This window comes from Clarias gariepinus, chromosome 6, assembly GCF_024256425.1.
Source record: "Clarias gariepinus isolate MV-2021 ecotype Netherlands chromosome 6, CGAR_prim_01v2, whole genome shotgun sequence".
In the NCBI taxonomy this organism is placed as follows: domain Eukaryota; kingdom Metazoa; phylum Chordata; class Actinopteri; order Siluriformes; family Clariidae; genus Clarias; species Clarias gariepinus.
Genome location: NC_071105.1, coordinates 38175455 through 38190605, shown reverse-complemented (window position 1 = coordinate 38190605; position 15151 = coordinate 38175455). Strand labels below are relative to the sequence as shown.

At 41.1% G+C, this 15151-nt stretch overlaps 1 protein-coding gene across 1 annotated transcript; it reads left to right on the top strand.

Annotated features, from left to right (window-relative positions):
• Positions 1–7745: 7745 nt before the first annotated feature.
• Positions 7746–14196, top strand: LOC128526455 (membrane-spanning 4-domains subfamily A member 8-like). Its single transcript, XM_053498313.1, has 6 exons — positions 7746–7832; positions 7932–8042; positions 12552–12608; positions 12885–12992; positions 13252–13359; positions 13838–14196. The coding sequence occupies exons 1-6, from the start codon at positions 7746–7748 to the stop codon at positions 14075–14077; spliced, it is 711 nt and encodes a 236-aa protein (XP_053354288.1). The 3' UTR covers positions 14078–14196.
• The last annotated feature ends 955 nt before the right edge of the window (positions 14197–15151 follow it).

The window sequence follows — 15151 nt, the reverse complement described above, 5'->3', positions numbered from 1 at the left end:
GATTATTACGCCCCCACCACGCAATCCCACGTCACCGGGGCAACCACGAGTGGCGCGGGCAGAATGGGCTCAGGATTTTCTGCAGGTGTGGGTGCAGGATAATACCATGACAACGCATTTGCTTTCTTATTCTTTGAACTTGGCCGATAGGTGATGTGGAAGTGAAAGCTAGTAAAGAACAGCGCCCACCGGGCTTGTCTAGTGTTTAATCTTTTTGCTTGTTAGATGTTCTCTAAATTTCGGTGATTTGTCAGGACGACAAAAGGATGTTTGGCTCCCTCTAGCCAGTGTCTCCACCTTTAACGCCGCTTTAACTGCAAGCAATTCCCGGTTACCGATATCATAGTTTTGTTCGGCAGTTTTCAAGAAAAGAACGCGCAAGGGTGAAGTTTCTCAGGTTGCCCATGGTGTTGCGACAGCATCGCACCGATCCCCACCTCAGAAGCATCTACTTCTACAATAAACGGCTTCTCGGTGTCGGGAAGCCATAATATTGGTGCAGTGGTGAATGCCGTTTTAAGTTTTTGGAAAGCGCTCTCCGTGTCGGCTGAGAACGCTTTCTGTTTCTAAGGCTTACCTTTAAGTAATGAGGTGAGGGGTGCTGCCACCGAACTAAAGTTCCTAATGAACCGCCGATAAAAATTAGCAAACCTAAGTAAACTTTGTAGCGACTTTAATGACCTGGGTTCCGGCCATTGTTACCGCCTCCACCTTGGCTTTCTCCATCTCGAACCCCAGTGGCCCTATGCGATAGCCAAGAAATGCAATCTCCCGTTTGTGGAATTCACATTTCTCAGTTTTCGCATAGAGCCTGTGCGCACGCAGACGATAAAGGACAACGGTTACATGCTTGACATGCTCGGAATATGACCTTGAGTATATCAGAAATATTATCTAGATATACTATGGCACAACGGTTAAACATATCCCGAAACACGCCATTCATAAACCCCTGTAACACTGCAGGTGTGTTTACCAGCCCATACGACATTACATTATATTGATAATGGCCCAATGAGGTGCTAAACGCCATCCTCCATTCGTCACCCTTACGCACACGAGCGAGATTGTAAGCGCTGCGGAGATCGAGCTTTGTGAATATGGAGGCACCTCTGGGTTGGTCGCCAGCGGACAGCACCAGTGGCAGTGGGTGCTTGTATTTTACTGTGACTGCATTGAGCCCTCGATAATCAATGCATGGCCTTAAACCTCCACCTTCTTTTCTATAAAAAAGAAACCTGCCAAAGCTGGAGACGTGGACCTGCTGATGAGACCCTGTCTGAGAGCCTCATCCACGTATTCCTCCATCGCCCTGGTCTCCTCCAGGGATAATGGATAGATACGCGAGTAAGGCGGTGCCTTCCCCGGCAGGAGCTCAATCGCACAGTCCCAAGGATGATGTGGAGAAAGTTTCGCTGCTGCCCTAACACTAAACACGTCTTTATAGTTTGCATACTTAGGTGGCACACTAACGGACACTTTATCACTCAGGCTCTCAATTGTGGTGGCTTGGGCCACCAATGTTAGTGGTTTACACGTTTTAGCGCATCTCGGAGACCAAGATTGGATGCGAGATTTTGCCCAATTAAAATTAGGATTGTGAAAGCTGAGCCAGGCGATGCCCAGCACGACGAAATGGTCCCCCTGAGGAAGAACAAAGAATATTATCTCCTCAGAGTGGCTGAGAAACATTAATCACAGGGGCGCAGAGATTACTATAAGTAGCGACTGGTTTAAAAGGTGGCCATCCAGAGCTTTAACCGATATCGGAGATGGAAGCTTCGACACTGGAGCTTGCAGCGCGGAAAGGATAGAGAACGAAATGAAGTTACCAGCTGACCCGGAATCTATTAAAGGAAAAACAGACACAGTGTTATTATCAAATGAAAGGTAAGCAGGTAAACAAAAAGGTGGGTGTGTGCGTGGTGGGGTGCGGTGAGTTACTTTTAGTAACGGGCATGAGCTGATTTTATGATTTTCGCCCCCACAGTACCAGCACAGTCCTGCAGTCATTATTCTTGTTCTCTTCGTGTTAGTCAGGATGTGCCCATGTCCATGGGCTCGGCAGCAGAGGACCCTTCGCGCTCAGGGAGTGGCGGTTAGGGAGGATTAATTTAGCGGTGAGGTTCAGGGCGTTTAGCTGGATGAGCGGTGGACGTCGCTGCTGACTGCACAGATGCTGCTCTGAGTGGCACAGTGGTAAAGCGCTTGCCCTATCACCCGGGAATCGCTGGTTCGAACCCCGGGTCTAGAGAGAGCTGATTGGCCAAGCTCTCTCAGGGGAGAGGGATGAGAAGTACTTGCCCTCCCACATTAATCACGGCTCTACAGCCAATCAGGGGCGTCTGTGAGCTTGCGCACGCGGAAGGAGCGGCTAGCGCTTTCCTCTGAGTGTGTTACTTCGCCCCTAACGGGGCGTGAGCAAGCAGTTCGAAAAGATGCGGTCGGCTGACATCACGCGGTTTGGAGGAAACACGGGATAGTCTTCGCCCTCCCTCGAAACCGAGCCAGCAATCTTTTGTCACACCACCTGCTTTCGGCGGCCAGAACTTGAAATTTCACCGCATACTCTGACACAGACATGTTACCTTGTCTTATCCTTAGCAGCTGCTGTTCTTAAGTTTTCCCCAGGTCCGGGTGATTAAAGACTGCGCGAAGGGCCTCGATGAAGCGTCGATACCTGGTTGTTGTGGCGACTCCGGTGTTCCACACGGCCATAGACCAGTCCAGAGCTCTCCCGGTGAGATGCTGGGTAATAAAGCTCACTTTCTGAGAATCAGTCATGTTTGGAAATTCTGATAAATAAAGTTCACAAGCAAGCAAAAAACGTCTGCAACCCTCTGGGTCACCACCATACCTTTCTGGAGGGGCGGGAAGTAGAATGGCCGGTGCACCAGGTGCCTGCGGAACAGCTGGAGGTAGTTTCGATGCTGCGAGTTGGCTCACACTGCACGCCAGGTCTCGCGCCAATCTCCTGCTGCAGGTAGCTGTGGAGGCGCAACTTTTCGTCTGTCAGGGGTACTTCTGCTGCGTCCATGAAGGTCCGTTCATCTGTCATGTTGTATAGAGGTATTCAAAGGACGCAAACACGCAAATTTTGTAAAGATACTGGTTCAGTTTTATTTTCTTTCTTTTTCTTTCTTTATACTCTTTTTTATCAGTCACTTGAAAAAATTAAGAAAACATTCAAAACAACACTTAAAGAACAAAAACCAAAACTTGCTCCTCAGGCTGGGTCTGCAGGCGGGCACACAAGCACAGGAGATTAGTTCCAAAAGCATAACAGAAGTCACATGAGATTCATGGGGAACGTGTTTGGCGTCTCAGCCTTGACCTTGATCAGAAATGCCTGTATCTACAGGCCTTACCCTGACCCTGCGAACTTTGTTTAGTCCTGAGAAGGAGACATGCACACACCGCGGGCTTTAGGAGACATGAAAAAAACAAACGTGGTGACAACAGCGAACAGACAAAACTCAACAGGTTCGACTGGTTTAAGTAGAGACACACAGGGTAGAGAAACAGGTGCACATCATTGGTGATGGGGAGACATACTATGTTCACACACTAGGGGGAGACAAAGCTGCGGCTCAGTAGTCCGGAGACCCAGATCTTATTTCTCCATGGGAGAAAAGCAGTGGCCCTAAAACTGAATCCTGTGGAACGCCAAACTCCACTAGAGAAAATGCTGAGTAATCACCATTTAAATTTACATACTGATAACGATCAGTCAAATAGGATCTGAGCCAGAAGAGGTCTGTTCCCCTTAATTCCTACCACGTTTTCTAATCTGTAAAGAAAAAAAAACTATGATCAATAGTGTCAAAAGCTGCACTGAGTAACACAAGCATAGTGATACAACCCTGGTCAGAGGCCAATAGGAAGTAATTTACTACTTTAACGAGTGCTGTCTCTGTATTGTGATGAGGCCTAAATCCTGACTGATATAGTTCATGTATGCTAGTTCTATGTAGATATGAGCACAGCTGCTCCGCTACTATCGTTTTCAGAATCTTAGAGATAAAGAGGAGGTTTGATATCGGCGAGGTCAGGCTACTTAATTATCGGTTTAATAACTGCTAATTTAAAAGATTTTGGAACCCCCAATGCTGAGGGAAGAATTAATTAATTAATTTTTAACAGGGATTCTGTTATCTTTGACACCATCTGTTTTAAAAAATGCATCAGTTAATCTGTTGTTTTATGTTTGTTTAAGTAGAGTTTACAGCTCATAATGACCTTAAGCAGACTAAATTTGTTAAATTTTAACTTCTAATTTCTGTACACACACACACACACATATATATAGCGCCTTTAGCAATTGTCATTGCCGCAAGGCAGTTTTACACAATCAAAAGAATTATTTAAGTTTGTACAAAATGTGAATGTGTAGGAATCAAAATGGTCAGTTTGTCCCTGGTGAGCAAGCCGAGGGTGACAGTGGCAAGGAAAAACTCTCTGAGATGGTAATAGGAAACATATATATATATAGGAAATATATATATATATATATATATATATATATATATATATATATATATATATATATATATATATATATATACACACACACACTGTATAGTCAAATGTATTTCCGCTTATAAATATTCACTTTTCTACAATTTTATAGAACAAAATACAGTAGGTATTCAATCGAAATATTGGATTTACAGCCGCGCCGCACGGCGACTGGCTTTTACCGCCGAGCGGCGCTATATGACTATAGATTGATGCCTTAGGCCTTAGTTTATTCTTTCAAATATTATTGAGCCACGCCTCTTTAAAGCTAAAGCTAAAAATATAGTAATAAATATAGGCATTTCTTATTTGTATCAAATTTAGGCAAAGTGAATGTATACCTTTATATCTAGCCTTTAGATTATATTATGTGTAACACTAGCGTACAGCCAGAAAACAGACTCTGGGTGTGCATCAGAAAAAGTTTTCCAGAATAATGTTAAAGAACAATATAATGAAACTATTTAAGCTACATAGCCTTTATAAGACTTGAGTGTGTCAGAAAATGAACTGAAACGCCGAAAACACCTTACAGACGTGAAAAATATATACGTATAAAAAGCGAAATGTCTGCTTTTATATAAACTAATGGAAAACAATTTTAGACATCTAATTTTAGAGAATGCAATCCGTAATTCGACAAGTGAATTATAGGCGCGTCCACTGCTATGGAGACGACAGAATCACCTTCATCACAGCCGAAACCAAAGAAATCACTAATTTATTAGTGACTTATTGGACTGGTCAGAGTCAGTCTCCTTGTTGTTTTTCCCCGACGCATTTATAATCATTAGTCTACTTCTGCCGGTGCGCTCTGGAAAAATTTTATGCATGCAGTTGAGCGCTGATTAGACTACGTAGGAAATTTAAGAGGAGGATCACAATGCTTACCATCCTGGAGCACAAATCTTATTTAAATTAAATATACAAATATTGTAAGTAAATAAGAAAAGCCCAAGTTTAGAAAAGCATTTTATTTAGATTATGAAAAAAAAATACTGCATCTGTTTTACAGTAGGTGTTTCAGCTGCCACTGTTCTTATGGCTCTGTCAAAGTAAATCATTCAGTAACAAGCCTGTAAATTTCCATGTAAAACAGGTACATCTGTATGAATCAATTAATATGATGAGCTATTGATTAGTGATTTATGTAAATGACTCAGTTAAGTTGTAAGTAAAGTTGCTGTGCTGTTTGGGGAAGGGACGTGCTGATGACGTTTGGTCTGCTGTGTCTGTGTGTGTGAGTGGGTGGGGGGTGGTGGAGGGGGCATCACCTAAGAGGTGTCAATAGGTTTGACATATTAATGAAAAGTCATGGATTATTCAGTGAAACAGAGGCTCTGTTGAAAAAAGTTATGCACATAACAGATGTACGAACCAAACCACGGTGCGCACTGAATACTAAACCTAAACCAGATTTAGGGTTATTAATAAACCGAGATGTTTGTTTCTTAGCCCCAAACCTATTTTTTTTTCTTTTGTAAAATATAAAATATAAAATGTAAATATTTTACAAAAAAAACAAAGAAATGTATTGTGTATAAAGTGATTAAAAACAATGCAATGTTATCATAAGAAAAAGCATTTTTATTTAGACTATAAAAAATAATCCTGCATCTATTTTTAGGCATGCTAGTTGTTACTTTTTAGTTAGAAGTTTTCAATACGTATTTATAATGCCCACATGGCATCAAACATTCTCCTTGTTAGTATTTTAACTATTCATTTTAACTATTTAAACCACCAACTATTTTAGCTAATACTTTTAATTTACTTCAAAATAACATTTAAACAAGAACAATAAAACTTTTATTGTTAATTAGATTTGGGCTGAAAAAACTGTTGTCCTCAAAAATGTAACAGATGAGGACTCATGTCCATCAATCTGATATTCAGTATGCTAAAGAAACTCCCAGGTGGAAAGACACCACTTTGTGTAGTTCAAAAACAAGAAACCCTCAAAGCAAACATCAACAGCCTCCACCGAAGAGTCGCAAAGTACAGGATACATCACACAGCTGCGATATATTATACTATAAGCGTATTATACCAAAGAATACCAGTCTGAAATATCCTAAATGAAACTCTCCTGCTTCTTTAACCATTACAGAGATATCACAGCCAGTGGTAGTTTTCAGAAATTCTTTACAAGGTGAGGATGCGTTGGGCCAGTGTTATGCATAGAGCTTCTAAGAATTTCCTGAAGATCAACTTATAAAAAAAAAAATAATTAAATGCAGTAGGCTGTTATGATCATCATGATTTTCCTCATTAAATAACAAAAACATTTTAACAAATTAAATTTTTTTACATCCTAGTAGCACCCCCTGTTGCGCTGTACCACCGCTGCAAAACCTTACGAAATACAAGTGAAACATTAAACAAATTTACAGTCACAGTACTAAAATTACAGTACAAATTTATAATTTAAATTAAATATAAGTTACTTATTTGCATCAAATTTAAGCAAATTAAATGTACACCCTTATGTCTAGTCTTTCAGAAAATTGACTCTGGGTGTGTATCAGAAAAAGTTTGCCAAATTAATGTGAAAAACTTACATAATAAAACTATATACAGTGAGCTAAACTGCCTTTATAAGACTCTTTTTTTTATTTAAGCACACTCACAATAATAAAAAACTTTATGATTTTGTAAAAATACATTTAATAAAAATTTTAAAATGGTAAAGTCAGTCTCCTTGCTGTTTTTCCTCCTGCCACTTTCATAATCATTAGTCTACTTCTGCCAGTGCACTCCTTATAACTGTATATAAAACGTTATGCAAGCGGCTAAGCGCTGATTAGACTATGTAGGAAATTAAAGAGAAGGATCACGATGGCGAATCAAAATCCCAAACCCAAACCTCATTTAAATTAAATTAACAAATATTATAGGTAAAAAACAATAGCCCAGGTTTAGAAAACGTTTAGAATTTTTTTTCTGACATCAGGCTGAGATAGATCAATGAACCTTTTAAATATCTTTACTAAATCTAAGTTCACTAAATATCGTATTGTGTTGTTCTACTTGCATATTTTTCATATTTATTACATTTTAGAAAAAAAGCAAAAAAATATATGTACAATCAATTAGAGCAATCACAAGGTACTAGGTTTTTACTATGTAAATTGCTCTTATTGTATGTATTCTAAAACACTGTATATTACAGTTTGAAAACGCTTTTTAAATGTCTGTTTCTAGAGATCCAACTCTTCTTCCTCATCATGAACCCTGTAACAGCTCCACCTAATTACCAACTTCCAACTTCTCAATTCACAGCTTTTATGAAAGCTGAGACCAAAACATTAGGGGTAAAATACATTAATTCCAAAATGTCTTCATAGCAGAGCTTAAATAAAATTTCATATTTTATCTGTAATTAATTCTGTTAGTCTTTTTTTTGTCCACAGACTGTACAGATCATGATTGGCATTTGGACTTTTTTGCTTGGTATAGTTTTATCCACAGATTATCTTTCGCCATTGGTCCTCAGTGGAATCACTCTGTGGGGATCACTTCTTGTATGTTATCTTTTCACATTAACTTCTACAAATCATAGCCCATAATATTGAAGCAGTAGCATGATGATGAGAACGTCTCGGGTTACTTTGCTGTAACCCTGTTTCCTGAAAAGGCGGGAACGAGATGCTGCGTGAAAACGCTATGGGAAACATCTTGTCATGTTGCCGGTTGTAAAGCATGTGTGTATCAAACACGCTAAATTTTGGCTTATATAACCTCGGTCGGGTGACGTCATCTGATGAGACGCACCTGCAGGTTATAAATAGGAGTGAACCAGAAACATTCCTCAGATTGATTTGTCTGACGGTGCGGCATTGGGACGCAGCATCTCGTTCCCGCCTTTTCAAGGAACAGGGTTACAGCAAAGTAACCCGAGACGTTCCCTTTCAAAGGCTACACTCGATGCTGCGTGAAAACGCTATGGGAACGAGAATAGCAACGCTGCCGCACTGCAAGTGTCTGGACCCCAAGGTTGTGTAGCGTGTGCGCACAAGGCCGAAAAGGTCTCAGAACTATATCTGGGAAGCTGACTCGAGGACCTGTGAGCCCGGAGTGGCATGAACATCCAGATTATAAAATCTAACAAATGTGTACGGAAAGGACCACGCCACCGCGTCACACACTTGCTGCAGGGGAATACCTCCTGCTAGTGCAGTAGATGAGGCGATCTCCCTGGTTAAATGAGCCCTGGTTCCTAGAGGCGAAGTGAGCCCACGCGCCTCATAGGAGAGGGCAATAGCATCTCTCACCGAGTGTAGTGACCTCAGAGAGGTAACGGCCCTTAGAAAAACCATCTTAAAGTTCAGAAACCTGAGGCGCTGACTCTAGTGGTTCAAAAAAGGGTGTCAATTGGCTCTTCAAGCACGATAGATGAAACCCACAAAAGGGACCATGTCACAGTAACCCCACCAATCAGGACGTAGCAGGCTGAAATAGCAGTTAGCCCGAGGACAACTTTTCCTGCAGAGACTCCAGCACTGAAACATTTCGGCAGTGGACTGGGTCTACCTGCTTCGTCATGCACCAACTTTCAAATACATTCCATTTGAGGGCATAAGCTCTTCTAGGGGAGGGAGCCCTAGCACTTAGGATAGTCTTAATTACGCTGGCAGAAAGACCAGCTTGACTTAGTTGGTCCCGTTCAGGGACCGAACGTGAAGGTTCCAAAACTCGGGCCGGGGATGAAATATTGTCCCCTGCGCCTGAGACAGAAGATCCCACCTCATTGGAATCACCCATGGTGAGCCGTTGAAGAGGGATACTAGAACCACACTCTGGTCGGCCAACAGGGCGCTATCAATAAGAGGCACAAACACTGTTGATGGACCCTTGCCAAGACTCCCAGGAGCAGAGCTATCAGGAAAATATGCATAAAGGCGTAACCAGGGCCATGTACGGGCCACGGCGTCCAGACCCGGGGTAGCTGGAAGAGTCAGAGAGTAGTAAAGGGGACATTTGCTGATCTTGCGAGGCAAAGTGGTCCACCTCTTCTACCTAAAATCTCTCCCAGATTGACTGACTATTTTTGGGGTGGGGTTTCCATTCCCCGTGTGTCAGAGATTGACTGGACAGAACAACTGCTCTCACATTCATATTTCCTGGAATTTAATTCGCCCTGAGGGACAGAAACCTGGTGCGCTAGCTATTAAGCGGCGCGAGCACAGTCCGCCCTGGCGATTAATATATGAGACTGCCATAGTGTTGTCCACCCGCACTAGGACATGGTAACCTCTCAACTGCTGGAGGAAGTGCTTTAGGGCCAGAAATACAGCCATCATTTCGGGGCAATTGATGTGCCGCGCGAGAAGATGGCCTCTCCAGCTCCCTTGGGCTGGACGGTCATCAAAGACCGCACCCCAGCCCATGAGGGAAGCATCTGTCGTTAGCATCTGCGACGACAAGACAAACTTAGAGTGGGACCCAAAGTCAGAAACCGGGGTCTGAACCACATAGGAAGGGTATAAAGCACCTGGCGCGTAACCTTTATTGGGGATTGGCCCTAGAGTGAAATCCCCAGGTTCTTAGCCACAACTAAAATGCTCTCATGTGCAGAAGGCCCAAAGGTGTCACCGTGGATACAGCTGCCATAAGAGCTAAGATCTATGAAAGTGATGGTCACTTTCCGGTCTAGCTTGATTTCCTTGAGGGTGTTGAGAATGGATTCGACACGAGCGGGAGACAGCTGTGCCCGCTTACGATCGAATCCCATGTGACACCCAATATGTTGTCCTCTGAACAGGAAAGAGCACGCTTTTTATGGCGTTGGGTCTCAATCCTAAGAAACAAAGATGAGCTAGGATGACATGCTGATGTCAAAGCGCTAGCTACAGTACTGAGACTGGGCCAGCCAGTCGTCTATATAATTTAAATACGGATGCCCTGGAGTCGTAAGCGCCAGAACTAGAATCCATGCATTTCATATATGTGCGGGTGAGAGAGCTAGACCAAATAGAAGGACCCGATACTGGTAAGCTTTGCCCCTGAAAGCGACCTTAGGAACCTCCTGTGTTGTGGTTGGAGGGGGGGGGTTTGCAATGTTAGATGTTCGTCATTCTGAAACATGGCAGAAAAAAAAAGGAAGAGCTAACACTTTATTGGAGACTGGTGTTGCCCGAAACAAAACACTGACCTCCTGGGGTGCCAGGGAGAACACTTCATTCTCGAAAGGAATCCTGCGTGCCTCTCCCCATTGGGTGGCCACCCCCATGGTCCTGGGCACATGAACCTCAGGGCTTCTTTGTGAAGAAGACAATATGCCAGTCTGAGCTCTTTTGAGGCAGATTGTGAAGTGCAGGCACGACGCACCCCAATCTTGCGAGGGGGTGCCCGGCTCAAAAACACTCTCCTTGTGTGTTTCACGCCTTGCAAGCGTCAGACCCGGTCGAGACTGGGTGGCCGACAGTCCCGACTCTTGAGGGGAAGGAATTTCCGAGGGCTTGTTCATATAACTTCGCCTCATGAACCTAGTGGCGAATGAGTTAATGACATCGCCAAACAGGCCGGAAGGCGAAATAGGGGCATCAAGGAGGAATGCACGATCCTATGCTTGATGCTGCTGGGATTTAGCCATAAGTCTGTGGCCCGGCGTAATTCCGGAACGCCCTATCTTGAAGAGCCCCGCCAGTACTCAAGTCTCTCAGCAGGTCAGCCTGGTAGACCTGCAAAACTGTCATGGTGTGCAATGGAGCACCAACCAGACCTGCTGCCTGAAAAGCTTTTCCCTCCAGGGAAGATAAAAGTCTACACAGCTTAAAAGGAAGTAATAGCTTTTTAGGGAGGATGATGTCCCAGGAGAGATCTGGAAGCGTCTCTTCTATCTGGGCGTCATCATATAACCCTGCGCTTCCGCCTCAACTATATTTAAACAAATAAATAAAGTAGATGGCAGGAAAACACAGAATAGATACAGCTTACTCCATGAAAGGGTTAACTCATATGGAGATTGCTAAAAAAAAAGGGAGAGAGCGTTGTTGAGGCTCCGCCCCCCCGGCCACCCGACAGAACCTGCCCTCTAATGTTTTTTGTTTTTTTTTTAGTGCTTGGGTGCTATTTCCATCTCCGCGGAGCGAGAGAGAATATTTATCCTTGCCCATTCACAAGAAGCGCAGCGCGCGCTTGCGAGCGGACAGAAGGATTTCCCGATCCAACGAGGAAGTGAGAGATAGGAGTTTTAAATCCGTCTCTCACAGCTCTGCTGGATACACGTGTTTTAAGCCCCAGAAATGCGCCGCGGCCCGGTGCTTCTCAAGGAATGCGGGGCGGCGCGAGCACTTTATTCGAAGCAGTAAAGTGTAGAGATCGCCCTCCGATATGTATTTATCAGACACGGAGGGATATCTCAAATAAAACTCTGCCATATCAACACTTTCTTATTTTGCTGGTTTAAACACACACGCATAAACAACAAGGTCAGTGAAGACAAAAGATCTGAGGAATGTTTCCGGTTCACTCCTATTTATAACCTGCAGGTGCGTCTCATCAGATGACGTCACCCGACCGAGGTTATATAAGCCAAAATTTAGCGTGTTTGATACACACATGCTTCACAACCGGCAACATGACAAGATGTTTCCCATAGCGTTTTCACGCAGCATCGAGTGTAGCCTTTGAAAGGGAACTGACTATGTGATTAATGTCTTCTTCTGAACTTTTTTTGTGCCATATTCTTTCCATTTTTTACATTTTGAAAATTCTGTGTTAATGTTTTTTTTGTTTGTTTGTTGGTTTGGTTTCCTTAATGTTACTTTAAACATTGCTTAAAGTTTAGTGAAATACATACTTTAGACTTGACTGTTAAATTTACAAGTAAATGTTTTGAAGAAAGTAAATCTGTTAAAAAAAAAAAAACTCAAATATTTTTACTCATAAAATATAACTATATATATATATAATATGTATTTTATTTATTTATTTTCAAACCTGATTGTAAGACTACAATGCAAGTGACTTGCAAAAATACGCTATTTGTAAAATATGATAAACATTCATGTTGCTTTTGTTTTAAACAGTTTATATCTTCTGGTGCTCTGTCAGTTGCTGCAGCAAACAACTCTTATTCCTGTGTGGTATGTAACCATGGACTGTTAATCATTTCCAGTTTGTCTTTCTGCTGTTCAGCCAGTTTTTCATTTATATTTGAACAACCTTATGGTTGTTTTAATGCAGTAGGATAAAGCAAAAACATCCAGTCACACTGAGTGTGATACAGTATTGTTAAATTAATCAAAACCTCCTAAATGATCAGAATACAGAGTTCAGAAGATCTCTGCTATAATGTGAACTTTAATAAAAAAGTGTTAATCCTGTTATACTTTACTGTTCCATATTTCCTCTTTTGTTAGGTTAAATCTGCACTGGGACTGAATGTGGCGAGTGCTGTGGTTGCAGGTTTTGCCATAATTCTGCTTGTAGCGGACATGATATTTGTGTACAGTGACACCAGGCATCTGGTAAGTGTCTCAGTGATGACACAAAGTAATTTTTTTTTGTTATTGGTATGTTAAATAAAAAAAGCTATTTGTTACTGTAACTAACTTCAAATATCTGATAATTTTTTGCTCTAGCAGTTCCATTCACAGATAGGATGATTTTTTTGTTTTTATTATTTTTTTAACTTTACTTTCTTATATACTTGCTAACTTAAATACTTTTTATTTTAATTGTTTCTTTGTCTGTCTGTCTGTCTGTCTGTCTGTCTGACTGGGCCAGAGGAATGGAATCAATGGAGTTCTACTTATTTTCTCTCTGCTTGAGTTGATCATTTCTATCTGCACTTCTGTTTTTGCCTGTAAAGCCACCTGCTACACTGAGACCACAGTGAGTAATATTTATTATTATTATCATTATTATAACAATATGTGCGATATATAATATGCATATTTTATATACGTATATATCCATTCAATCTAAAGGACGTAGTTGCCAAGAGGACAGTAATTGTTTGACTGCATTGTGCCAGGTGTAAAGTTTGTTGGAGTTTATGATGTGAGATTGTTTTTTTAGGAGTTGAGCTCAGCCCCTTAGTTCTAGTAAAATGAACCTTTTAATGTTTTAACATACTAAAAGATTTTGAACAATTTTATGCTCCCAACTTTATGGGAACAGTTTGGGGACAGCCCCTTCCTGTTCCAACATGACTGCACACCGAAATTGCACAAAGCAAGGTCCATAAAGACATGGATGTGTGAGTTTGGTGGGAAAGAACTTCCTCTATCAACGTTTATTACTTTAAGTGTGTTTAAACAAAGTGTGAAGTTTGTGTTCTGATGGTTTTTACAGAATCTTTCTCTTACAGGTTATGTATTCACATCCGATGTATTCGCAGCCGATGTATCCACAGCCGATGTGTCCGCAGCTGATGAATGCACAGCAAATAAATGTACAGCCGATAAATCCACAGGTTATGAATCCACAGCCGATGAATACACAGCCAATGTATCCTCAATCTATGAATCCACAGCCGATGTATAATCCTACATTTTACAACTCACAGGATCCACAGCAATCATCTGTAGTCACCTGCAACAAGGTTTAAATTATAGTTTAATTGTAGTGGCTATTTTCTTAAACGTTGTGTACACCTGGAATTAAAACCTGGTACTTTATACGTTCTTTAAATCTTCACATTGTCTAACAATGATGTCTGAAATCAAGTGTGAAGTTTGTGTTTAATGTAATGAGGGTTTCTCTTTTGTATAATGCATACTCTGTAATAACATAAAAGACTTAAGCCTTTTTGTATAAAAAAAAAATATATATATTCATACCACAGCACTATGGAGTTCTGATCTAATTTATTTTTGGGGGCAGCATCTCTGACAGTAGTGCAGCAACTCATCACTGGTTATTGCTGCATATATGGCTTAAAATAAACACTTAACATATAAGCCCTTTTTTAATTAATAAAATTAAGTTTTATTGTAAGGGGATGCTTAATGTTTATAAAGTTATAACTTAAGGCTGTTATGGCCGCGTGAGAAAATGTTAGTGTGAAGATTTGTGTCCAATTAACTTCAAGAAAAATAAATAAAAGAGGTTGGTGAAGAACAACTTTTGGAAATATACAAAGAAGAAGAAAGGATCTCAAATATTGTTTTTCTGTTAGATGTTGAACATTTTTATCAAAATGAACAGTTTGACAGCAGAATGACAAAATTTTTTTTTTTTTTAGATTTTTACTCATTTTGGCATATTATTAATACCCGAAAGGTTATCTATAACAAAATGGTTAATAATAATAATAATAATAATAATAATAATAAAAAGAAGCACTATGTTAATTTATTTTTGTATTTTTGAAGCTTTAAGTGTTCACATTTTGAGCAAAAAATGGTACTTAATTTTGAACAAAAGCTGACAAATTGTTAAGAGCTGCTGAGGATGGCCCTGCGTGGTTGGGATAACTGTGGTGACTGGGGACGGCTACAATTGACCATGAACATGGATTTGGATTTAATAGTAATTTCCAAACTGGACAACTGAAAATCTTTAAAGTATTTTTTCTCAGTTTCACACTCTAGCAAATTAATGTAGTCTTTGTTAGACAATATATCATGTACAGTGGAACCTTGGATTACAAGCATAATTCTTTCCGGAAGCAGGCTCGTAT